Raw genomic sequence first — 23,610 nt, forward strand, 5'->3', positions numbered from 1 at the left:
TGTCACATAAGACTAATCAATTAATGCCACGTAACTCTCGTTTGACATGTCATGTGCCAATTATACGTCCCACGTGACACAATTACATTAAATTATAAATTATTCTAAATAAAAAATTAAGAAAAGGTTAAAAACTCTTAATTTATGGTATACTTGTAATTTTAAGTAATTGAGCCACGTGGCACATACAGTTGCCACATGACGTGTCAAACGAGAGCTACGTAGCATTAATTGATTGATTTGACATGATATACCATTAATTAATTAGATGATGGGATGATGGAGGGACCTATTAGAAATCAAAGGAAAATTTAACGACCTTAATTGTTGAAATTGAAAACTTAGGTACTAAATTAAACCAGCATGAAAATTTAAGTACTCAATTTGATTTTTCCTTTTTTGAGATACTCGCTAAATAATTATTAAATCACTATTTATATCAAAAGCTTAAACCAATAAATTTTTTTTTTTTAAAAAAAAAAAATTAATAAATTCTCAAGAGATAGCTCAATCGACTGGGACCACATCTAATGAAGCGGAAGTCACTAGTTCGAATCTCCTTTCCCCCTCTTGTGCAGACATGTTAAAAATAAATAAATAAATAGTAATAATAATAATAATAACACTTAGCGGAAGGGCTCAAGCTCAATTAAGGTAGCCTAATGAGCAGCTATACGAGAGAGACCCTTGACACTTAGCGCAAATATTGTTAAAATGCAATAATAATAACACTTAGCGGAAGGGCTCAATTAATTAATTAAAGGCAAGCATCGAACGAATTGTAAAGTTGTCACTTGTCACCAATGTAACTATGTACGGTCGTCGTAGCAGGAGAAAACTACAAAAACCATAGATCTTAACGGACAATATTACCCAAAATGTTTCTCAATTTTCTGAAAAAGGGAAGGGGGGTGGAGAATAAAATAAATATACAGTAACAACAAAAACAAAGAATATCCACTCTCGGCTCCTAAAAATGGGCGGATAGCTCAAAAGCCACCCGCCACCGGAGGTGATGGTGGCAGACATGTTAAAGTTATCCATATTTTCAGTTAAAAAATTTAGAACATAATGTTAGTTTGGTTGAAAATTCTTTTTTGTTTTTTTACAAAAAATAAAAAATAAATAAATGTTCACACAAGAGGGGTAGAGGAGATTCAAATTAGTAACTACCGCTTCATGGGGCGTGGTCTCTAACCGATTGAATTACCTTTTAGAGGACAAAATTTAAAGTACTTAAAACTTATGAAATATCAACCAAAACGAAATTAGATTTTCTCTATTTTAAATAAAATAAATGTTAAGATAATATTACCCTTACTTTTATATTAAAAAAATATTTTCCATTTCATTTAATAAGGAAAAATCCTTTTCCAACCAAAACTGGTCCAAAGAAAAATATATTTCAAAACAATTATTTTAAGGCCCGGAATGGGGCTCATCAATCATCATATGACTGGTGACGATACTTCCAACCAATATCAGCCAATCAATTGGATTCACTCTCTCTCCTCTGCCCGTTTTATCTTTTTCTGTACCTTTTCCTTTGGATTGCCTACTGAAACTTAACATCTCTTCTGTTACTCAAACACAACCTCCATCTTTAAAACAAGAGTACCACACTATATCCAAAAGAATCCTCAGGTAAGCGTTTGTGCATATGTTATCAATCTCATACTTTCTGTCTTTTATTAGTACTCTTTTTTTTTTGATGAATTTCTCTTAATACTCTTAAATGAACATTCTTCCATGGTTTGAAGAAGGAAGCTTTTCCAACGTTGAGAGTTTCATTTTATTGGAAAAAGTTAAACCAGTACTATACGTTTGTTAGCTAGAAGTAAACCCAAGTTTTGGTTTCCACAAAATTGGCTTCAATTTCCAAATTTGAGCTAAAGACTGAGCAAGTACAAATAATTTTCACTTTTTTTTGTGTTTAGAACAAACAGGCTGGAATGGATAGAGCAAAGTTTGGTAACAGATGAAGAATTGGGTCAGTTAAAGCAGCCATTAATTCATATGGAGATAGGATTCTTGAAGGTAGTCCACTCATGAAACCCCAGATGGATTTCTCAGAGGTATATTCCAAAGAACTGTCTAAATCCCATTTCACCATTTTCCATTTGTTTTTAAGCACTTGCAAACCATTTGTGTTCCTCTGTTATGACTCTGTCTTTTGAATTCTTAAAGAAGACCTCTTCGAGAACAAGAGAATTGCATATAGCACGAAGGGACCTTGGTCGATACAAAGAGAGCAAAAAGGCTGCGGAGTCAGTAAGTGCTCAAGCAGAATCTGAGCTCTCTAATGCAAAGAAGACAGTGAAAGATCTATCTTTATTAATTGAGAAGTCGAACTCGAAGGCAAAGGCGCAGATGCAAGACATTGAGATGCTAAATAAATCGAGGAGGCGCGAAGAACGGGCATTGGCTGTTAGGAACATTGAGAGTTATCAGTATGCAGAAGTGATGAGAGAACTGGAATTTGTGAAACAGGAGTTGAGTAAGCTTAAGCTAGACATGGCTCATGTTTTGGAAGAGAAATCGCGGACAGAGAAGGAAGTTGAAGCCTCAAGTTCGAAAATGTTTTCTTATTTGAGCTCTGCTCAAGCCCTTTCGAAGGAGATTGAGAAAGCTAATGAAGAACAAGTGCTTGTTGAGGTTGCAAGGATTGAGGCTTTGAAAGAATTCAGAGAGATAGAAGCTCAGAGAGTAAAGGAAGTCACTGAATTCTCAGCTGCATTGGAGGAAACCAAACAGAAGATGAAGGATAGGATTGAAGAGATTGACCAATCAAAAGAGCTTGAAACCAAATTGGCTGTCACACTGTCTGATGTTGATGTGTTGCAAAGTGAGCTGGTGAAACAAATGGACAAAAAGGTTCAGAGAAATGATAGCCTGAACCGAGGCAGTTTTCGAGAAGAAGAAGAATTGGGAGCTTCGCCAGTCATAGAAGAGTTGGAGGCAGCAAAAAAGGAATTGGCTTTGGTAAGAGAAGAAGGTTTTCAGTTCATGGCCTCGATGGATATCATAAGAAATGAGTTAAAGCATGTCACGAAAGAGACTTTCCGGTTCAAGAAAACAGGAGAGAAGTCAGATTTAACTGTTCAGAATCTCAATTCGAAGCTGCTCAGAGCCAATACCAAGTTAGAAGCTGTATCTGCAGCTGAGGAAAAAGCTAAATCGATTTTATCCAATCTATCCCTCACTCTTGAACAGTTTAAGAGAGAAGCAGAGACCGCAGAGAAAGAAAAAGAGTTTTTTACAGCAGAAACTGCAACCACAAAGGCAGAGATTCTAAAAACTGAGTCTGAGATAGACATAACCGAGGAAAGATTACGGGTTGCTATGCGAGAGCTTGACGTCATGAAATCGTTGGAAGCTGTAGCTCTTGAGAATCTAAGAACTCTTATTGAGAATACCATGAGTGCCAGGGTTTCAGCATCTCAGCATAGCTCTAAGATTATCATTTCAAAGTTTGAATATGAGTATTTAACTAGGCGTGCAGGTGGGGCCGGAGAAATTGCTGATAAAAAGGTTGCAGCAGCTCATGCATGGATTGAAGCTCTAAAGGCCAGTGAGAAGGAAATATTGATAAAGACAGAATTAGCTCAGAGAAAGATCAGAGAGATGAGGTTGGAGGAAGAGACAGAGGCCTCTAGAACACAGAAGTCACTTTCTGCTAAGCGAATTGTTGAGGGAGGATTACAGAACTGGAGGCAGAAAAGTGAGAAGAACGTAGAAAATGCAGAAGCCGAAAACTTGCAATGCCCACTGCCTGGAAAAACTATGAAAGGTAATGACAATATGATTCCATCCAGGGGAGCCAGGTTTCAAAAATCTGCCTCACCAGCGGCTCGAAGGGCTGCCTCACCAGCAACTCAACATATTAATTCTTTCACTATTAAGAAAAAGAAGGTAAAGCCCAATCTGGCCAAGTTGTTTAGTGGCAAGAGAATTGACAGGGATCGGTAAGCTTCCTGAAGTTCGGTAGATCTATCTGCACTTTTCTGGAAGCTCCTTAGGCAAGTGATTCCAATCCATAGAATAAATAATGAACTATGACATACTTTTAGTACGAGGAGATAACAGGCAATTGGATGTTCTCAATAAGTGCTCCTCTTCAATGTTTCATTTTGCTTTATTTCAAATAAATGAAACTCCTTGTATAACAAGAGGCCTCCGAGTGCCATGCTTACAGGTTTATATGATTTAGCATATAAGAGAACTAAAGAAGACTCTTGTGACTATTCTCAATTGATAAAAGTAACCTCCTAATTGTAGTTTCTGATACGGTCTGTGCTTGATGATTTTTGTATATGCATTACAGTTTCATGATTTGTGTATCTTTTGGTAATGTAGTAGTGCAGCTTCTCGGGCATGGTCCAGACTACTCGGTCAAAAGCCAAAATACTAGACCTTATTCTGTGTCAAGTCTTTTAACTTTAGTTTCTGGCTTTCACAAATGGGCTTGAAATGACTATGAACTCAACAATTTTGGATGTGTGAGAGAGAGAGAGAGAATTGGCTTTTTTTTTTTTTGATACATAGAGAGAGAATTGGCTTTTGTGTGCATGATACGAGCAAAATAACTATGTTCACACGTAATTGGCTACTTTCTCTGATAAATGTTTCATCTTTCAATGTCCAAGAATTTGACACACAACAAATTTGAGATATGACATCATATATAAGATCATACAACCAAAATGTTTTTTTTTTTTTTTCCAGCAAATAGATGCCCCTGCAGTGGCACCCCAGTCATGAATGATGAACTACAAACACTTGAACAGGGGAAAATGAAATCCTTTGTATAAAGAGTACTGTAATTGAATCTTCAAGCAGAAAACTATTTCTAGGACTCCCAACTGCATAATCTTAATTGTTATATATTACATACAACAACAAGAGCAACATACATTGGTAAAGAAAGTAAAGAAGAAAAGGTAAACAGAAGAAAACAAATTGCTAATTTTTATACCAGATAGTGAACACAAACCAATGCCAAAACAAGAAACCAAATACCCAAGTTCTTTAAAGTTACCAAATCACTTCTACCAAAATTTTTTCTTCTCAGAGAATAGGAACATTCTGGCTGCGAGCCAAAGCCTCAGATAACAGGCTTGCTATGACTTTAGTCAATGTCTGGTACTGAGGAGGACTGATGGCGGTGGAGGCTGAGATTTGTATATTTGTACACAAGCAGGGTCATCTTCAAGCTCATTCCTGAAATTAGCAGATTCCATGGGCTGTTGCTGATTTTCATTATGAGGAAGTGGCATCGCTACATGGGGATGACCAGTTTTGTAAATTTGTGGGGCTAAATCAGGTTTGGCGGGAGCTACTTTAGCCTCCTTATAAGCAACTTGGGGAGCGATGAAGGAAGCATTTGGATGCATAGGGGGGTGAAGGGGAGCAATTGCAGTGTTAACTAAACCACATTGCGGAGGTAAATTGTAAGGTGCCATCTGCCCAACAGGCACATAGTAAACTGGGCAAAGCTGATTGGGCTGATAATGGAATTGCTGTTGCGGCTGTGCCGGATACATTGAGTAATAAGATGAAATTGGCAAGACACCAGTTGGGTTATGGGGAATGTAGTTGGCACCCACTTGTACAAACTGCGCTTGTTGTTGCTGCAGCTGATTTAATGGTAAAGATAACGGACATCCAGAAGCCGAAATCGATTTACATTCTTGGATACCGGAGGAATGCTGGGAGATTCGAATCTCCGAGTTGAGGGGTTCGGAAGATACTCTGTTCTCCAAGTAAGAAACATGAATGACTGGGTCTTGGCAATTTGCAGTCTGTGGGTTGGAAATTGCACTTGTAACACTATTATCACTGTAAAATTCCACAATAAATTCACCCAATTAAGAATTATACTAATTATTTATACCAGAAACAAAGAATTTAACCTCTTAAATTCATGTTTGTTGCGGAGAGAGTGAAAAATACACGAAAAACAAAAGAACCAAAAATGTCGAATATTTTCAACAAGAATGTCAAAGGCTCTCCTTTTTCCTCTCATATTCTCAGCAAACAAACATCGGATAATATGAAAAGGAAAAGAAAACACAGCAAACCCCAACATAAGCGCCAGAAAACGTAGGTGTACCTAGCAAACGAGTCGGAAGACGGCAATGTAACCTTAATATCCTGCAGATAACCCCCGCCAATTCCATGACCGTCGTCAGCCTGAGCCTTAAGCGAAGACAAATTGCTCGAAGAAGCCGAAGATGACGCGGACCCAAAAGACGAACCAGTCCCCAAGACCATCGACTCCGCATTGGAAGCGGCGCCACTACTCGACTCCCCACCACTCAGACTCTCACTCTGAGCCTCACCCAGCACCCCCTTCTGCATAATCTTGGCGCTCTTAAGCGCGTCAGAGAACCAGGCCTCGGTATTGGGGTGACGAATGACGGAGGCCGGGAAGAGGAACAATCTGATGCGGGAGGGCGTAGGCGAAGAGGAAGAGGAGAGGCGGAGGAGGTGGTGGAGGAGGAAGAGAAGGTCGGAGTCGGAGGCTAGAGGGATGAGGGAGGAGACGTCGTGGTGGGGAGGGAAGAGGTACTTGAGGGTGAAAGGGAAAGGAACGGAGAGAGCGGAGGATAGGAGGGCGGTGAGGGAGGAGAGCGTGGTGGTGGTCACGGGGTCGAGGGAGACGATCTTGGTGTCGCCGCCTAAGTAGCAGAATGAGTTGGAGCCAGGCCGAGGGACTATGTGGCCGCCGTAGCTGCACATCAGCCGGAGCTTTGTGGTGGCGGGTGGGTTGTCCATGTGAGGTGGCAGGGTAGTGGAGATCTAAAAGGGGAAAGTGTGTGTAGCCGAATGTATGGTTTGGTCTTCGATGGCGGCGACGTTAAACGACAGCAGAAAGAGAGAAAGATCCAAAAGAGGAAAGTGTGTCTGAAGATTTGAGAAGATATTTGTGTGTTGGAATACAGGTGGCTGGGATACCGATGGGCCCGGACGAGGGCCACATCATCTTCTGTAGATCTTGAGAACGGAAGAGCAAATACCTTAATTCCAAGAGAACCCTCGATTACTCCGAGATAAGAAATAAAATAAAGATTTAAAAAGATCCACCTACCCCTATCTTATTGGCTATTGCTGAAACTAAGATTTATAGAATTAAAATTACACGTCAAACTAATAAAAATTTGATGCATATTCCTTATTAAAAATTAAATAAATGTGTATATAACTAAAAGAAAAGTGCTTCTGCTAATTTTACGGGCGAAAAATAGACGGAATGACTATTTATGTTTTTAGCCATAAGCGAGGTACCATTAACAATACAAATTAAAACTAAAATGCACAAAATTGATTTGTGTTCCTTAGAACATATAACTTTGGGAAAATCAAAAAGAAGTTGTTTCTTGTGCTCTTTTTATCTTTAAGAGGACTATCAGCAAAATCCTAATACAATTCACAATTAAAGACAATAAAATGAAAGAAAATAGAGAAAAGATAAATGTTTATATTAAAATAATGCGTTGGTTTCCTTCATATTGAAAAACACTATAGCAACCCGTAAGAGTTAATTAAATGTAGGGAATCTGATGTGAACAGATTTTTGTGATTTTTTAAAATTTTTTCTAAACATAAAGAATGAAATGACATATAGGGCATTTGTGCTCGTAGCATGTAAGCAATACATATTTTTTTAATGTGATGTGCTTCTCACTTTTTTTTTTTTTTAATATCATAAATAAGAAGAATAATATTATTTGATAAATTACTATAAGATACTCATACAACTGAAATGATGTGACCGTGAAAATCACATTATTTAAAAATAAATAAAAATAAAAATCTCATTTGAACCTTATGTTCTTTCGCCATTAAGATCCGAGAAATGCTCTTATGCATTTTGTTAACCATCCACTTATTATCGGAAAATGATCCTCTTCATTTTAAATTCTTTCCATTTCATCCGCGAGTCTAAGCATCTTGATGTTTTCAATATATATATATATATACAAGACTCACATATGGTGAGTGAAAAGGTCAGCAGAATGCATATGAGCATTTCTCGAAAGATCCCATTTGAACCGTCATGCGCCAATCAGAAATGTCTCACACGTGGCCGCCTCCGTGTCTATTCACAGTCAGAGTTTCTTTTCTCACACGCACAAGTACACGCTCACGCACATAATCGACCTGGGTCCCAGTCGAACCCCCATTTTCCTGTTTTCACTGTCACTTCCACAGTCGGAGCTTTCAGGTAATGGAACCCCTTGCCTTTGTATATTCTGGAATCTGCATGTTCACTCTTGTCTTCTTTATCTTTTGGCGTCATACAACTTTTTTCTTTTTTTAATCTTGTGGATGTGACTTTTTCTATGTATTCGTCTTAGTCTTTCCCACCGGGCTAGTTGGAAGCTTCCTGTGGTTATATTTCTACTACCCCTTTAGTATTATCCGACACCCATTGATCATCTGCATTATTGCATGGATTTGGTTTGTTCACACGATGCCTTGGTGGGATTTGAGATCACTTTCTTGTTTCGGGATCTTTCGGGTTAGTAGGTTTTATGTTTGTCAATTTTCTAGCTCTTGAAACTGGTGCTTGAATTCATTTTACTGAATTATGTAGGTTGAGGTTTTTGGGGTTTGGCTATTTTAGATGTCGTTGGAGTTGCTCTTGCTGTGCCAATGGGCGATTTTTCCAATAAGATTAATAGAATAATGGAATTTATATCAAATCGTTATCTTTTTCTCTTTTTTTTTTTTTTTTTGGTAACTTTGGCTTTGAAATGGATGATTGTTTCATTGCTCATTTTTTGGATTTATCTATTGGAAGCTGAATTTAATATGCAGGTGATTGCTAATTTGGGGAATGAAATGTTTGGAGAGTAACTTCAATGTGTTTTTTTTTTTCCTTTCACAGCACATTCATATCCACTAACATGGATGCATTATGTACTTTTTACAGTTGATTGTCTAATATGCTTACCCCTATTGAGCCTTTACACCGCGTCATTCTCATGATTAATGGGGATCCCATATTGAACTCATCATAGCCTACTACCAGTTACTTTGGGTTGGTCCGCTGAACCACTTTTCATCATTCTGTGTTATCTAGAGCCTTAGATGCCTTCCTTTGTTCTGGTGCATATGATTCTTAACTTCATAGTTGTTAATCTAGAGTTATCGTGAGGAATCTTGTTAGGGTTTAGGCTGTTAGCTTGTTGGATTTGTTTAGTCGATCATGGAGGATGGTTACCTGTGCTTTTTAGTGTACTATGATATACTTAAATGTGTTCATTACTTTCATATATTTTATTTAAGTTTAATCCTTATTTGACCTTATGTTTTCTTCTTCAGCAAAGTCTAATAAAACAAAAGAAGCTTATCTTTATTGGATGGGAATGTACGTTATCTTTGCATTGGAATTCTAATAAATGGGTTACAGGTGTAAATCAGTTGATATCAGTTAATATGTGCCTTTTGTGTTTTTAACCTTTCAAAGATAGTCGCTCGCTGTCTAAATATTTTCTTGTGAATTAAAGCTGAATTTGATATCTTTCTTTTATTTCATCATTGTCTCCTGCTGTTTTCATGCCTTATTGAGGTTTACTTTGAGATTTATTCATTCAATAGGGTTCTCCAAAATCCTTGTAGAAGCAATTCTGAACCTTAGGTCTGCTTCATAGGTATATTGTAGATCAAGTATCAAGTTTGCTCTTCTAAATTGCCAGATACAAAGTAACTTAGTTTTGACGTAAGTTATACATGCATTCAGTGGGTCTTGAAACCATTATAATCTCACCCACAGGTTAGATTTGGTTTTCTTGTTGGGACAATTATTTTTCAAAGGTAGATGTAGTTAGGATAGATTTGCAACTTTCGTAACTGCCTTTCAAAAAATTACTTATGTTAGGTGATCAACATCTCCTAGAAAGTCCTATTTAGTCAACAATGTAGGATGTGATGTGAAGTCTTGAATTTAAAGTCTTCTTTTCAAAATTAAAAATAGGTTAATTTGGGGTTCTCTTGATATGTATTCTGAAGGTTGACTTGTTGGGATTGTCTAGGATGTATCGAGCAAGAGGTCAGACATTTCTGTGGTTTCTAGTGGTTGGTTTTCTCCACTGATAGAACACAAGAATGAAGAGGTTTGTATTATCTGTCCTAAATATGCATTTGAATTAGACGGGTAATTCTTTGGGCTTACATAATTTCAATCTGCACATTTTATGGTGGAGCAGCTTTAACTTGTTTGTTCAGTCCAAAAACTAGTAGAACTTTTTTTTTCTCATGATCGACATACGGTTAAGTGATGTAGGATTTTTTGTCTGCCGTATTATTTTTACTGTGTCAGTGTTGTAGATGTGCTGTTGCTTTTCAAGCTCACATCTGCTCCATTTTGGCTTTACATCTTCCTCTATTAATAAGTAATAACTTATCTTAAAAAAAAAAAAGATAACTTGACGCTTCACCACATTCATGATAGGATGTCTTCTTATCCTCATTTTTTTTTTGGGTTAAAAAACTACTTTTTCAAGATATAGAACTGTGTACATGGCCTGTTTATAGTTCTTTTGTGAATTCTAGCCATCCTAAGTAATACTATAAAATTCTCACTTTTTCATTTTTTTTTATGTCACATCATTCCCTTCTTATATCACATAATTTACTTTTTACTACTATTCAAATTAAAAAAATCTCTACAAAACAAAACTTTTTCACTTTTCCATATCATTCTTACTTTTTTTCACATCAATTCACGTCAGCTACAGTAACAAAGGGAAAATGGTGAAAAATGGTTTGCCAAACACTCCCTAAATCATGGGCCCTCATGTGACTTATTTCTATTAGTGATTTCAATGGAAAGAGGATGAAAGGAGTTGATTAGAACAGTTTGATGCCACAAATAGTGTGATTAACAGAATTGAAAACTTGAAGGAGTTCAATAGAACATTATCAAACCACAAGGGATGTTGGTGCATTTTACCCTATATAATTTTCATATATTACTTCATTAGAATTTACTCCATTGTGGAGTAAGGCCCCTTTGAGAGTGGCTTTCTTCGCTTGATCGTCCGCTTTAAGCAAGATCCTCACTCTGGATAATTTGAGGAAGCGGCATATCAATGTGATTGATTGATGTTATTTGTGTAAGAAGAGTGGAGAAACTGTTGCCTATCTTTTATTCCATTGCGACTATCTTTGGCTTTTTTGGCTTAGCATGGATCATGCATAATCAAGTGAGAGATCTTTTTACTTGTTGGAGAGGGATGTTTTGTAGCCCTCAAAGTGAAGCTGTCTAGAAGGTGAGCCCGCTAAGCTTTATGTGGTGTATTTGGAGAGAAAGAAATGACCAAAATTTGAAGACATATAGAGGATGGTGGTGGAGTTAAAGGCCACCTTTTTTAACTCCCTTTTCCATTGGATGGCTGCCTGTGATTGTTTCCATAATTCTAGTTTCCATGACTTTTTGATCTTTTTTCTTTTTCTGGTTAAGCGTTTCTCTTGTATACGTCATGTGTACTTTAGTGCGCCCTTCGGTTTTAATGAAATTCAATTACTTATCAAAAAAGAATTTAGTATGTGATCGGGTAGTCTTAAGACTTTTTTTTTAAAAAAAAATCTTCTTTTGGCTCAACTTCATAATCTATTCAAGAATTTTATACTAGTTATTATATGTCCACCTAAAAGGGAAAAGTTTCATAGAAATAGAAAGAGATTTCTGGTGCAACAAAACCTGTGTATTGTACCAAAGTGTACTAGGTTTTCTATTGATGGATCCAGGACAGCAGTTTGCTAGCAGTGAAAATGGTAACCTGTTTGATACACACAAAAGTAGGACGAAAACAATGAGGAAATATTAAACTTGTATTTAATGATTAAAGGACCATATAATTGTCCATGTATCTGGTTTTGTATTTGTGTTAAATATCCTAAAGCATTTTATCAAATGTCAGACAGCAATATGGATCTGTAGTTTATAGATCATTTGATCGTGATTCTGTTTGATAAGCACATGTTGCCTGTCTACAAATTCTTACTCACCTTATCTGTTTAGGTTTTCGTAAATTAAATTTTCAATTTCATGATGCGTCTCATTTCAGCTCCTTTTTTTTTTTTTTTTGTCTTTTTGCAACCAATTCCTTCAATTCACACAGCTTGTTTGCATTTTGGCTTTATATTGTTGTCAATAGTGAACCCATTTTTTAATAGCCATTGTTTCTTAGGATGTTTCATCTTTTGTACCATAGAGTCCAACAGTGATGAGAAGGCTTTGTATGCTGTTTTTCAATGATTAGATTTATTCAGTATTGTTGGCAAGCAGCACTTCTTGTGCTGGTTGTTCCATTTAACTAGGGACATCCATATTTTTATTATAATAGTGGATATCTGTAATCTTCTATGCCTGCCTTTTACGGAGTCAAATCATATGGTTTTGGGCTGCAATACTATATTGTCTTTCTTCTGAACTACTAATCCAATATATATACATGTAGGTATAGCTATGTGATAGGTTTGCCAAATAACCATTGATGTAGAAGTGTATTCAGAAATACAGAATGAAAATACGTGCAAGAGCACTTGATTAGGATTTTGCCTCTTGCTTGTGGTTGTTCTCATTTTTTCACCATAGGCCAAACATATCATTACTGGTGTCCAATGAGAAGGAGCTAACACTCTGATATCAAATTACTCTAAAATCTCATTGTGGTTTGTATGTGCAACAGGAAAGAATGAGGGAAGTCCAGCTTGGTTCACATACTGTAAGGTCCCATGGAGTCAAAGTTGCAAGGACGCACATGCATGACTGGTGGATACTCCTGCTTCTTGCGCTGATTGAGATCATCCTTTACAAAATCCATCCATTTTATCGCTTTGTTGGGGAGGATATGATGACCGACCTCAAATATCCTTTAAAAAGTAACACAGTGCCTGTTTGGGCAGTTCCTGTAAGTTTTCCCATGTGATTGTGATCTGGATGACACTCTCGTATTGTATGTTAGAGTGGCGAAACTGATGAGAAGACTTTGTGTTCTGTTTTTTGAATGGTTAGATTTATTCAATCCTATTGCCAATTGCGATTTTTCTTGTCGTCTATTTCCGTAGGAGAGATGTCTATGACCTTCATCATGCCATACTAGGTGATAAAATCTTATCTCCCTATTTTTTTCTTTTATTTTGTAAGAATATTTCTGGTATGCAATTAATTAGTTTAAGTCATACTTATTTTATTGAGATAGTTTGATGATTGGAAATTGTTTGTTGGGTGCAGGTCTCTTATACTCTGTTCTTGTCACGGCTGTTATTACAGATGCTATAAAAGATGCTGTTGGTCGACCTCGGCCGGATTTCTTTTGGCGTTGTTTTCCTGATGGAAAGGATGTATGTCTAGAATTACAGTTCCTCTAAAATAGCTTCTAGGTGAACATAGTGTCCACCAGTGGGTTTATATCATGTCTTTGATAATAGTACTTAATCACTAATTACTTCTCAGGTTTATGATACATTGGGAAATGTTGTATGCCACGGCGACAAAAATGTCATAAAGGAGGGACATAAGAGTTTTCCTAGTGGTCATACTGCATGTAAGCTGCACTATACTACATCTCTGCTTTTATATGGCCACTCTACGACTATATTTTGCAGAACAATGGTAACAATTTGAAGCATAAATTACATATCACCACCCACAACTAACATTCCTGTTGCTATATCACCAGCGAACTATCAATCTCCTTGGTCCACATCCTAATTTGAAAGAGTTGTTGCGGTGTGCTTTCACACTTGTTTAAGTGTCATAGAAAGTGCAACATGTGACCAACATGTGCTCTTTGAGCCCATAAAGCAGCTAGACCTCATTTCTAGCCTTATGAAATGCCCAAATTATCCCCTAAGGGTTGAAAGTGGAAAACCCCAACCTTTCCAGCCACAGATCACATGAAGTAGGTTTAGATGGAGTTGTCAACTTTGTAAGTGATTTTTGACTAGATGGTTCTCGTATGTGTGCAGTCGTGTTAGGTATGGTTGTGGTGTTTAGGGTTTGAGAGATTCCTTTCGGGTTTCGTGATTATTCTGGCAGCTTTGAGATTTGTTTACAGGGTTTGGTTTCTGTAAGAATTGGATGTTTCGTGTTTTGTTGGCCAGCTGTGGGTGGCCAATGAAGGTTTGGGGTTGTGCAGATCGAAGTTTGGTTTTTAGATGTTTTACAGATTGTTGGGTGTCTAGGGCTGGTGTGGTGATGTGTGGTAGAATGGGGATGCATTCATGTGCATTTGGTTTCGGTAGGCAATGTTCTTTGAATAGGGCATTTTAGGTGATTTAGTTATGATGGCTGGCCAGTGGTGGCCGATGCAAGCCAGGGGTGTGTTTAGGTTTGGGTTGTTTTGGCAAAATGTCATGGTTGACCATAAGAAGCTGGTTGATTGGGCATCGGTGGTGACCTTTAAGGGGTAATTCGGAAATTTCATAAGGTTGGAATGAGTTTTGGCTGCATTGTGGGTCCTGAATGTGTGTGGTTGCTACATGTTACAATTTTGGTCATATTTAAGGAGTAATTTTGAGGAAGGGACGCAAATTGTTAGAACTCTTCCAAATTGGGTTACAGTCAGCAAATTGATAGTTCGGTATGGACATTGCTAAAGAGGATACTGTGTTTGGGTGTTAAGATGTAATTCACTAAAAAATGAATCCCTTTTATTAGATAAGGGAAATTTAATTGGTGAAAATGTATGACTAAAGTAACATGAACCCATGACAGTGCGTGATAAAAGTAAGTTGAACACATTATAGCGGAGTGTGTTTACTGGATCTTTGGAGGAGGAGGAGTTAGGTTTGAGGAAATTTGGTTCCATTTGCAGGGTCCTTTGCTGGTCTAGGCTTTCTATCGCTGTATTTATCTGGAAAAATACAAATATTTGACCGCAGAGGCCATGTTGCAAAACTATGCCTTGTTTTTCTTCCTCTACTTGTTGCATCACTTGTTGGCGTTTCACGGGTGGATGACTACTGGCACCACTGGCAAGATGTGTTTGCAGGAGGTCTCCTAGGTTTGTGCTAATATAATTTGTCATTTAGTTTATTGTAATAACTATCTAAGCAATCTATTTGATGGTTGGCTTCATTGACCATTCAAAGAGCCCTTTTTTGCAGGGCTCACGGTGGCTACGTTTTGTTATTTGCAGTTCTTCGCACCACCATATCATCCTGAAGGTATGCTTGTAGGCTAATCTTATACGATTGTGTTGGTTTTGGGGAATATTAGCTCCTAACATGGTATTGGAAGGCCCAATGCTCTGCTTTATTTGATTATTATTATACTTGATAACATTTCTTAAAACGATTCAAGATGAAGTTCTTAAATAATATGATCGTCAGGATTACATTCACAAGGTGATTAAGATTTCTCCAACATCAATTTCTTCAAAATGATGCTGTTATTTCTGATATTAAATGAGGGAGGAAAAGCGTACTTGTGATGTTTTTTTTGTGGCCTCTTCTCAAGAGCCAAGAAAAGCATCACTTATCTATTTGCAAGGATGAGAATGCATGAGTGGGATATATATCATATCCCTTCATCCTGTCCTCTTTTGATAGAGACCCTCATTGTACTTCATAGAACAATGCATTTATTATGTGCATATATTATATAAAAAACAAACAAGTGTATTTCTGCACATTGACAAGGGTTCTAAATTCTAAGCAATGATTGTTAGTGGTTTGAAAGGTGGCCTTAATCATGTATACATATTTGATATCTTTCCTTCTTGATTGGAAGTTCTATCAATCATTGAGCTTCTGCACATACTGTTTGTAGGTTGGGGGCCTTACGCTTACTTCCAGGTGTTGGAGGAGTCGCGGGCAAGTACACAAGCAACCATTGCCGTGAATGCGAGCAGCACGCAGGCCGGGGAGCCTCAGGTCGACGACACACAAGATGGAAGAAGCATCCATGGGTGTATGGGTATATCACTAGTTCCTCCTCCTACTTCTGGTTCAACGTTGAAAGATATCGAATCCGGGAGGAGATAATTCTTTCCTTTACCTACATCAGGCATATGTATATCCATCCATGCGTGAACCATTATTATTAGTATTATTTCCCAGGTTGCTCCTATTTTCTTTTTGAAGAAAATCTAGGACCCTGTTTGGAAGGAATTTTGACTCTTGAACCCCCAAAATAATACAAACTTATCTTCAAAGGTTTTTCTCCACCCTTTATAGGCTGTGTAAATTCTATTGACACGTCATGAGTTTTAGTTTTCTAACTAAATCTTGGGGAAAATACCCGTGGTTTGAATTTTATAAGGTAAAGTTTATTTAACCCCCTCAAATTACCACTTCAATGACAATTTACCTCCAAAACTATCAATTACGACAATGTACTCTCCAAATTACCAAAACAATGACATTGTATTTCCAATTTTTAAAAAAATGATGAAATTACCCTTACTAAAATAAAAATAAAAATACTAAATTTAAATTTTTATTCAAAATTTTAAGGGTATTTTTGTCTTATTGAAAATTATATAGGGGTAATTTTGTTATTTTGCTAGCATTGGGAGGTACATTGTTATCGTTTTGGTAGTTTGGCTGGAGGGTAAATTGTCATAATTAATAGTTTGGAGGGTAAATTGTCATTGGGGTGATAGTTTGAGGGAGTTAAGTAGACTTTACCCAATTTTATATGATGGATCTTTTTAAAACATTTTGGAAAACTTCACTTTGGCCTCCTGAACTTTCAAATCTCTTATTTTGGACCCTGAACTTTCAATTATTCTCAATTAGAACCCTTTCGTTAATTTTAGCCGTTGAAAATAAAAAAGACCAAAATGTCCTTAATTTTTTTTTTTTTTTTTAAAAAAAAACAAAGTTTTGGAAGTTGAAATTTTATACAAAAGTCGGGTATAAACATCATGTAACGTTTAAAATTTGACGGAGGGGTTTACATTGAAAGTAATTAAAAGTTCAGGGGTTTAAAATGAGAGATTTAAAAGTTCAGAGGGAGTTTGTAAACTCGAGTAGAAGTTCATGAGGCCAAAGTGAAATTTCCCCAAATATTTTTCTAATTAAATCCTTGGGGAAATCGCATTGCATTATTTGAGAACAAATTAGGCCGCAATCAACGTTACAACTATTAATGAATTTGAATTTGATTCAACTTCCATATTTAGTTAAACGATTACATTAATCTTGCAAAATATATCGTTCAATCTCTCTTCTATTGTTGTCATTTAATCGCAAGAAAAATGCTTATATGCGTGGATCTATAATAAAATTGCACATGGAAGTCAACTTTTTTATTTATTTATAAAATAACATCACTTCAAAGTTATTTTCTTACATTTAAACTAATCTGTAAATTAAATTGCCCAATCTAAGCATGCGAGCATATCAAATTGGAAACAACTAGAAATTAGAGGTGGGGAGGAGATGGATCTGAGAGTAAATAGTTGAAGCTGGATCAATTCGGATCAAGACAAGTACTGTTCCACAATTAGATACAAAGCATACGTGTCACAATCTTAACGGTTCTAATTCCAACCTAATCGTTAAAATAAAAATAAATAAATTCCTAATATTTTTTTAGGACAAAGAAGTCTCCACCGACAAACTATCCAAAAAAAAAAAAAGTAGTGTAGTGTCCAATCGTAGGATGTTGGATTAATGGTTCATTATGTGATTATAATCTACAAAGATTTGTATTTTTATTTTGATATGAAAGATTTGTATTTTTTAAACTAGAGATTTTGTATATATATATATATATATTGTGATTATATATATTCTATTAGACGAGGAAAACCATGCAATAAACTAGCTATGGCCAATGATTGATGACAATCTCGTCTCGTGGAAGGGATCTAGCAAAACCGGCAGTGAAATTGGACGTAATCAATGAAATAGTACAAATATAAGATTTGCTATTAAACACTGCAATTATTACGACAGATCTCAGAGAATAAAGTTAGTAATTTGAAATTAGCTTGAGAGAACTCTTTCTCTTTTTTTTATATAGCAAGCTCATGGAGAAACTCCATTATTATTTCTGCATCCGTTACACATCAGAAGCAGCACCACTGAGAAGCCGTTAAAGAGAAGTTAAGGTAAATTCTTCTTTTATTATGCTCTTCCTCTTTGTGTTTGCTTTAGTTACAGTTTAAGTCCCTCTAACTCATGGGTTCCCCCATGGGAGATTACAAACCGTTTTTCTTCTTGTCTTTCTTAAAGAATATGATGTTTTTTTTTTTTGTACTTATTACATTCAGAAGTAAGAAATTCACCACCAAATACTCAAAATAAATCATGGGCCATTGCTGGATCTGTAAATTGGGATGTAATAATCATAGAATTTTATATATATATATACATGTTCATTTTGTTATTTCAGAAGATGGGTCGTGGGAAACTTGAGATGGAGTTAATAGAGAAGGAGAAAACTCGAAGCATAACTTTTCAGAAGAGAAAGAAGGGTCTGATAAAGAAGGCTTATGAGTTCTCCACGCTCTGTGGAGTTGATACCTGCGTGATCATCTATGGGCCAAAACTAAAGGACCGGCCCATTGAGCTCGATACCTGGCCCGAAAACCGTGATCAAGTGGAGCGGGTTATCAAGCGGTACAAGACTGATACGAAGGTTAAACCCACAAGGGTAACCTTCGATTTGTCTGACTTTTTCATAGATAGGAAGAAGAAGGTCAACGATGAGACTTCAAGACTGCGGAAGAATATTTTCGAGGCCAGGTACCCAACATGGGACGACCGCATTGAAATGTTGTCGGAGGATCAACTCCGGGCGGTTCTTGATGTTATGGACACAAAGGTTGAAGCTGCGGGGATGAGGATTAGCAGGATAAAAGGATCAAATCAGCAGCATATGATCGGAAAACCAACATCAGCGATGGTTGTCAGCCCGCCGGAGTTAATCCGAAACCAATTTAATAGCAGCATGCAAGCGTTGTGCCAGGAACAGCTTTTCGACCCTCCGATGAAGCCACTTGATCCTCAGTACTTGTCCTCTCAATTCCATCACGTGCTTCCATTGGATCATCATCCGAGTGTGATGGACAATTCTTTCAAGAAGCTGTTGCACGGTGATGATCAATATTGGACCCACCAACTTGCCAGCGTGTCTACCGCCGGCAACATTCATGCTCCCTTGAATATTGAATATCCGCCGTCTAATTACAATATGGTGCCTGCCGGGGTTCTGGAGAACACATTCTCGAGCAATCATCTTCCTAGTGCCTCGATGAACTACTATGACTTACCCAGACAATTCACGCCACAATATTTGCCCTATGGCCCGTACCCGATGATGATGCCAAATATTTCTTCCCATGGCTTCCAAGTGAATGATTTGTATGATATCGGCGAGTTTGATATGAAGAACAAGCATTTGTTATGAAGAACAAGAATTACTTGGGGATGATCTTGAAGGGATTATTAATTAACTTTTTACTTTTGGCTTCGGGTTTCTTTCTATCTTGTACTTATTTAATCAGTTGTTTAACCTTGTTTCTTAATTGCTTCTAGTTCGTTATTAAGGATTTAAATTGATCAACGTTGATTTTTAATTCAGTATGCTTGTTAATTTCTAATCCTAAAAGGAAGACTTTTAAAATTACAATTGAATTTGAGATAATCATTATTGAATTTTGATATATTTGTGATTAAAACAAAGAAAACTCCAATACTCAGTAGCATTACGTACTCGTCTCCCTTTCTCCTCTTACTCTTACAAAAAGATTTTATATGTGTTGAAACCTCTCAAACACGTTCCCAATTAGCAAATGGTAGAAGAATCTCAAGTGTTCTTGATTAATTTGACAGGGCACTATCTTGGTGAATTAATAATATTGATTGATATATAAAATGTTCAAAGAGAAACAAACCCAAGTAGTAGAAAATAGAATTCTCTCAATGCATGTTTGCAAATTGTCTAGAATTAAAAGGACGTGGACAGTATTTAATGTTTCCCAATCAGTTAGCACGCTATTGACTAAGATAACTTGCCATCAAGGTTAGGATACTTAATTCGCACCATCAAGGGTGGTAGTTCAAACTTATGGCCTCGGACTTTCAATGCAATTTTCACGTAATTAATTAGGTAAGACGCTAACTAGGGCATAAATTGATGTTTTGATGGAATTGGACCGGACTATAACACAACCAAATTTGAAAGAGCGTATGTAATTGGTGGGCATGCATGACAAAATCGTGGGATGATGATTTTCCACAAGGTAGATGGAAGTGTACAAGATTGCATTTGTTTTGTTCTTAGCTTATGACTTATATGTGCTGTTTTTCAACAACCTTGATTTACGCTCTTGTCCGCCTTTAAAGCTGACCGTCGGCAATGACTAAAAGTAAACCATCACTCTTGCCCAAAATAAAAAAATAAAAGACTGAAAATAAACCATTGGCCATAATGCTTGGATATATATCAACCTGCAGAACGAATAATTCAACAAACATATATAAAAGTTCAAACAAAAAATTAGAATTGGTAAACAAGAAATAATTGCTCTTCATATCAGAATTATAATTACATTAATATTTTTTTCTTGTTTGAATCTGAAGACTTCTGCTTGGACATGTGTGATTCTAAGGACTCGAAACTAAAACCATATCCAATCCCTTGGCCGTATCCAAACCCCACACCAAGACCACAACCAATCCCAGCCCCAAAAACCACCTGCAAATGGTTCCACGGCCACCCACCATAACCGATCCCTCCGACCAACCCGAACCCCATTCCAACACCACACCCAATCCCAACACCGACTCCCGGCCCCAACACTAGTTCCTCCGCCTCCTCCCGGCCGTTTTGAAAAAATTTAGCAACCGGGAATTGCTTATTCTCCTTCTTTTTCTTGTTGCTGAGGTTCCCATTCCATTTCCAAATCGAGTCGGAATCGGCTTTGATGCTTTTAAGGCTCGCCATCATGGTGTGAGTCAAGCAGCTAGCGGGTGAAGATGATGGGTACGTAAGGAGAAGTTGGTCCAGTCGTTTGGGTTGAATCCTTATCGGTTAGCTTGTGGATATGCGAGCGTGTGACCTCTCACCTCACACACTTCTTGTCCCATCTCTCTTTGTTTGTTTATGAAGGAATTTTTTAGCATCCCACTTGTAGCAAAGCAAGGAATCTTAATACGTCTCCATCGCACTATGTTCTTCTCTATTTCAACCAACCATTGGGTCGACGTTCAATTAGCTGGTTGGTTAATCAGTTATGGTGGCGGTGGAGCCGGAAATTCAACTTCAGGCGGCGAAACTAAAATAATAGAATGCAAGGAAAATCTTTCAGCTGCCCAACAAGAAAAATCTTTAGCCGCAATTAAGATGGTGCATGCCTTTAAGCACAAGGTTGAAATTTTCAACAAAATCGCAAGCACCTCTCTGTTGAGGGGAAGAAAGTCAATGCAGACATGTTTGCACAAAAATTTCCTTGGTAATTTGTGGGTAATTTGTGTTCAACGTGTTAATTCAAGCTAGGCATCCTAGCTTTTGAGTGGGTAGCTAGGAAGAGTGAAGGCGCACCTACAAAAGCTTTTCAAAAATCTCCACCTAATAAAAGCTATTATTAAACATTTGGACTTTTTTGTGTGGCTCTGTGGTCAAACATTTAGTACATATGATTAATATTACGTGTATTCGCGTCATTCTCAAATACATTACCATGTAATTGGATTAAGGACTTTCAAAGTCCCACGAGCGGCATCGTCCTTTTCAATTAGTTGGCTAGGCTCTGTTTGTTTTGTTCTGGTTAAATAATGCTTTATAATCAAATTAAACAATTTTTTTTTTTTTGGGTTTTGTTTAAGGCTCATTTTATTCTACTGGGTATATAGCTCCTGCGATGCTCGGACAAAACTTAGGTTGAATGAGTACTTTTATTACCTAATTAATCTTAGAGAATAATATAGAAACTTATTTTATTTTGGGGTTTGAATAAAACAAAAAGAAAAGACTGCTCAATTTTCTACAGGAACAAACGTGACTATTTAATGAGGTCGTAATCCTCCCAAAAAGCAATTACTCTGTCAAACCGGCTTTCTTGACCATTTTTAATGAAAAAAAGGGTGTCTGTTGAATTTGAAGTTGCTGCGATGGCGAGATGTTTACATGCGCTCTCTTATATATATATATATATATATATATAATAAGAGTGTCTCACCCAGCTCATTCACATTCAAGCCTCTCTCTCTCTCTGAGTCTCTTTCTGTGTGTCTGAAATGGAGTTAATTCCTAAACCAATTAAAGGTAGCCTGAAGAGATACTGGAGAAGACAACGGTACCAGCGGCTCCATGGATCAAAAACAAGCAGAAAGAACGTAAAGATCGTGAGGTTGGGAGACAGCCCAAGTAGAGTTTGGAGGCTGAGAGCAATCCCAAAGCTGCGGTTGAAGATTGTCTCACCTTTGAGGCTCTGGATAAAGCTGAAGAATGCTTATATGAACACCATGCTTAGCCTGGCAGGCAACGTCGGCCACTTGAGTAGTAGCAACGTTTTCGGTGGAAGGCGCATTCCAAAGGCTCGCCAAGTTTCCCTAAAGTATTCGTCTGAAGAAATTGAGAATCGGCTGATTATTGAGATTTATAAGGCCCTGGCTTCTCGCGAATTAACTCCCATCTAGAGGAACTCTATCTTATTGTCACTTCATTTTTTATTTTTGGTCTTTTTTCTGTAAGGAACTTTTGGGTCTTGCTTGTATCCCTTGAATAGTTGGGAAACTCAAATTGTTCTGTTTTTTCTTTTGTAATTTCTTCTTTCTTTTGTGATCTTATATATAATCGTTATTGGAAAAAGCTTAATGGCCAAGAACCCTTTATTCTGTAGAACATATATGGTTCACATGTTGAAGTTTTGCAAGCACAACAAATCTGGTATTCGAATTTTCCTAAACAGAGACACAAAGATAAAAGATTCACCTCCGTGCAACAAAATGATTTGGCATGCCTATCGAACTATAGGATAAAAATATAGTATTTAACATTACTCTACGACACTCCCCTAAGCAAAAGCCGTCAAGGCAATTAACAACATAATAGAAGCCGCAGGAACATAAGGACATAAATATTTACAAAAATATACAACTAACCTAGGAAAATGTTCAACTCTCATGAGATGCACATATTCAGACCGGACGACAACCTGGGCACAGCAATAAGAAGCCCATTAGTAGACCACCAAGGTGGTAGTTGAGTTAGTAGAAGAACTTCTTTCATCCTAGTGGTCGCGTGTTCGAATCCACTTGCGGTAGTAGATGTGTGAACCAGATGCTACTACGAAAGGGCTCTACCGGCTCACATTTTGGTGGGGTTGTGGTGACAGGCTCGCCTTCCCAGGCAGTAGCTATGGCTCAAACCGGACATTCAACAGCGGATGGAAACCCCGATTGTCACGCCTAAGGGGGGAAACTACACTGGTCGCCCCTTCCCATCCTTTAAATTAAAAAATAAAAAAATAAAAAAAGCCCATTAGTAGGGATTAATGGACATTATTAGTCTCATTCCCTTGGCAATATGGCATTGTGTCCTGAGGGATTCAAATTCATGTCACTCCCCTTACCAAACCACTTAATTAAGAGTAAATCCTTGGAGTTAGCCATTTTTAAGTGAAAAATTATTGTACA

At 37.3% G+C, this 23,610-nt stretch overlaps 5 protein-coding genes across 10 annotated transcripts; 4 read left to right on the plus strand and 1 right to left on the minus strand.

The window, feature by feature from the left end:
- The first annotated feature begins 1,505 nt into the window (after positions 1-1,505).
- Positions 1,506-4,230, plus strand: LOC132181431 (protein PLASTID MOVEMENT IMPAIRED 2-like). Of its 3 annotated transcripts, none has more exons than XM_059594642.1 (3): positions 1,506-1,644; positions 1,938-2,075; positions 2,188-4,230. In XM_059594642.1, the coding sequence occupies exons 2-3, from the start codon at positions 2,049-2,051 to the stop codon at positions 3,967-3,969; spliced, it is 1,809 nt and encodes a 602-aa protein (XP_059450625.1). In that variant the 5' UTR covers positions 1,506-1,644; positions 1,938-2,048; the 3' UTR covers positions 3,970-4,230. The 3 variants fall into 3 exon arrangements, with proteins under 3 accessions (XP_059450625.1, XP_059450627.1, XP_059450626.1); XM_059594644.1 differs by having other exon boundaries at positions 2,191-4,230; XM_059594643.1 differs by having other exon boundaries at positions 1,947-2,075.
- A 593-nt stretch (positions 4,231-4,823) lies between these two features.
- Positions 4,824-6,901, minus strand: LOC132181182 (protein PAL OF QUIRKY). Its single transcript, XM_059594287.1, has 2 exons — positions 6,113-6,901; positions 4,824-5,838 (listed from the first exon to the last, which is right to left on the minus strand). Exons 1-2 carry the CDS (start codon positions 6,775-6,777, stop codon positions 5,133-5,135), a joined length of 1,371 nt encoding a protein of 456 aa, XP_059450270.1. The 5' UTR covers positions 6,778-6,901; the 3' UTR covers positions 4,824-5,132.
- Positions 6,902-8,142: 1,241 nt separating this feature from the next.
- LOC132180789 (putative lipid phosphate phosphatase 3, chloroplastic) lies at positions 8,143-16,184 on the plus strand. 4 transcript variants are annotated; one of them, XM_059593737.1, is made up of 9 exons: positions 8,209-8,227; positions 10,041-10,121; positions 12,702-12,923; positions 13,028-13,115; positions 13,247-13,356; positions 13,469-13,559; positions 14,832-15,020; positions 15,124-15,183; positions 15,788-16,184. In XM_059593737.1, exons 3-9 carry the CDS (start codon positions 12,708-12,710, stop codon positions 16,000-16,002), a joined length of 969 nt encoding a protein of 322 aa, XP_059449720.1. In that variant the 5' UTR covers positions 8,209-8,227; positions 10,041-10,121; positions 12,702-12,707; the 3' UTR covers positions 16,003-16,184. The 4 variants fall into 4 exon arrangements, with proteins under 4 accessions (XP_059449719.1, XP_059449720.1, XP_059449717.1 ...); XM_059593734.1 differs by lacking the exon at positions 8,209-8,227 and adding an exon at positions 8,252-8,524; XM_059593736.1 differs by lacking the exon at positions 10,041-10,121 and having other exon boundaries at positions 8,143-8,227.
- Positions 16,185-18,364: 2,180 nt separating this feature from the next.
- Positions 18,365-19,378, plus strand: LOC132182104 (transcription factor CAULIFLOWER-like). The gene has a single exon (XM_059595305.1). It carries the CDS (start codon positions 18,365-18,367, stop codon positions 19,376-19,378), a length of 1,014 nt encoding a protein of 337 aa, XP_059451288.1.
- A 2,831-nt stretch (positions 19,379-22,209) lies between these two features.
- LOC132182105 (uncharacterized) lies at positions 22,210-22,611 on the plus strand. The gene has a single exon (XM_059595306.1). It carries the CDS (start codon positions 22,210-22,212, stop codon positions 22,609-22,611), a length of 402 nt encoding a protein of 133 aa, XP_059451289.1.
- The last annotated feature ends 999 nt before the right edge of the window (positions 22,612-23,610 follow it).

The sequence above is a fragment of the Corylus avellana genome, chromosome ca5 (assembly GCF_901000735.1).
Source record: "Corylus avellana chromosome ca5, CavTom2PMs-1.0".
NCBI classification, from domain to species: domain Eukaryota; kingdom Viridiplantae; phylum Streptophyta; class Magnoliopsida; order Fagales; family Betulaceae; genus Corylus; species Corylus avellana.

Bases quoted from the DNA above. Each gene is read 5' to 3' on its own strand.
- LOC132181431 (XM_059594642.1), top strand. From the start codon at position 2,049: ATGAAACCCCAGATGGATTTCTCAGAG. The intron at 2,076-2,187 runs GTATATTCCAAA...GAATTCTTAAAG, and splicing joins CCCAGATGGATTTCTCAGAG to AAGACCTCTTCGAGAACAAG.
- LOC132182104 (XM_059595305.1), top strand. From the start codon at position 18,365: ATGGGTCGTGGGAAACTTGAGATGGAGTTAATAGAGAAGGAGAAAACT.
- LOC132181182 (XM_059594287.1), bottom strand. From the start codon at position 6,777: ATGGACAACCCACCCGCCACCACAAAGCTCCGGCTGATGTGCAGCTAC. The intron at 5,839-6,112 runs GTACACCTACGT...GGAATTTTACAG, and splicing joins TCTTCCGACTCGTTTGCTAG to TGATAATAGTGTTACAAGTG.
- LOC132182105 (XM_059595306.1), top strand. From the start codon at position 22,210: ATGGAGTTAATTCCTAAACCAATTAAAGGTAGCCTGAAGAGATACTGG.
- LOC132180789 (XM_059593734.1), top strand. From the start codon at position 8,477: ATGCCTTGGTGGGATTTGAGATCACTTTCTTGTTTCGGGATCTTTCGG. The intron at 8,525-10,040 runs GTTAGTAGGTTT...GGGATTGTCTAG, and splicing joins CTTGTTTCGGGATCTTTCGG to GATGTATCGAGCAAGAGGTC. The intron at 13,116-13,246 runs GTGATAAAATCT...TGTTGGGTGCAG, and splicing joins CCTTCATCATGCCATACTAG to GTCTCTTATACTCTGTTCTT.